General features: G+C 43.6%; 1 protein-coding gene across 3 annotated transcripts in view; it reads left to right on the forward strand.

The window, feature by feature from the left end:
* dnajc17 (DnaJ (Hsp40) homolog, subfamily C, member 17) overlaps positions 1-981 on the forward strand; it is a 51,011-nt gene that overhangs the window by 6,575 nt on the left and 43,455 nt on the right. For all 3 annotated transcript variants that reach the window (XR_004212765.1, XM_031847031.1, XM_031847030.1), the window contains exons 3-4: positions 469-527; positions 621-708. Coding sequence is in view for 2 of the 3 variants with exons in the window: in XM_031847031.1 (XP_031702891.1) it covers positions 469-527; positions 621-708 (147 nt within the window). In the remaining variant the exon portion in view is untranslated. The remainder of the gene's footprint in view (positions 1-468; positions 528-620; positions 709-981) is intronic.

A 981-nucleotide genomic window follows, 5' to 3' on the forward strand; every position in this document is an offset into this window, starting at 1 on the left:
TGTGTGTGTGTGTGTGTGTGTGTGTGTGTGTGTGTGTGTGTGTGTGTTAGATGACAACAAGGGGGGCGGAGTCATGCGCGGTGATTGCAGCAGTGGCCCCTCGAGGTGCTCTGATGAAAGATAGACGGAGAGGCCAAGGGTCCGCGTCGGAATGCACGTCTGTGTGATTGGAGTGTTTTCGTGATACTTGCGGCACCTTTTTAAAGCATTAAATGTTTGTTTCAGCCCCGTGTCCACGCTTCAGCTTGAAGATATAATGCTGAGCACATTACGCCTCTTTTGGCCTAAGCCCCCTCTAGATGCAATGTTCTCTTCTCTTTCTTCACACCACATCGCCTTCTTTTGTATAACAATTGGCAGTTAATTGTAGCAACACATCCATGTGTAAAATGCAAAAAGAAACAGTTTTTCCACGTGCATCCAGTAACTGAAATTTCATTGTCTTCCCTTTTTTATTTTTTATTCTAGTGGAGCTCTTCCACCAGTTGTCCCAGGCTCTCGAGGTGTTAACTGATGCTGCAGCCAAGGTAAGGGCCACTGATGGCTCCCAACAAGTCATAACTGCTGATATGCACTCTCACAGAGACATGATTCATCCTGGTGTCTAATACTGTTGTCAGGCTGCCTATGACAAGATCTGCGCTGCCAAGAAACAAGCAGAAGCAAGAAACAGGAAGTTAGATGATAAGAGAAAGAAAATCAAGCTTGGTGAGTCCCTTTTCCTACAGCATCTCTCAAGGCTTTCATTACACAGCAGTTAGTTTAATTGGGATTGTAAAAGGTTATGTTAAATCATGTTTTTGTCAGACATATTCCAGGTTTAACACACCGGCTAATATATTTTGACAGCATGGATTGTCCAGCAGGAAATTAAACAAGAGCAGCTTTTATGAAAGAATCAATTTATTTTGCACAGTTTTGTCTGTTTTCACACGTGTGTGTGTGTGTGTGTGTGTGTGTGTGTGTGTGTGTGTGTGTGTG

The sequence above is a fragment of the Anarrhichthys ocellatus genome, unplaced genomic scaffold (genome assembly GCF_004355925.1).
Source record: "Anarrhichthys ocellatus isolate YVR2014 unplaced genomic scaffold, GSC_Weel_1.0 scaffold7, whole genome shotgun sequence".
Classification (NCBI taxonomy): domain Eukaryota; kingdom Metazoa; phylum Chordata; class Actinopteri; order Perciformes; family Anarhichadidae; genus Anarrhichthys; species Anarrhichthys ocellatus.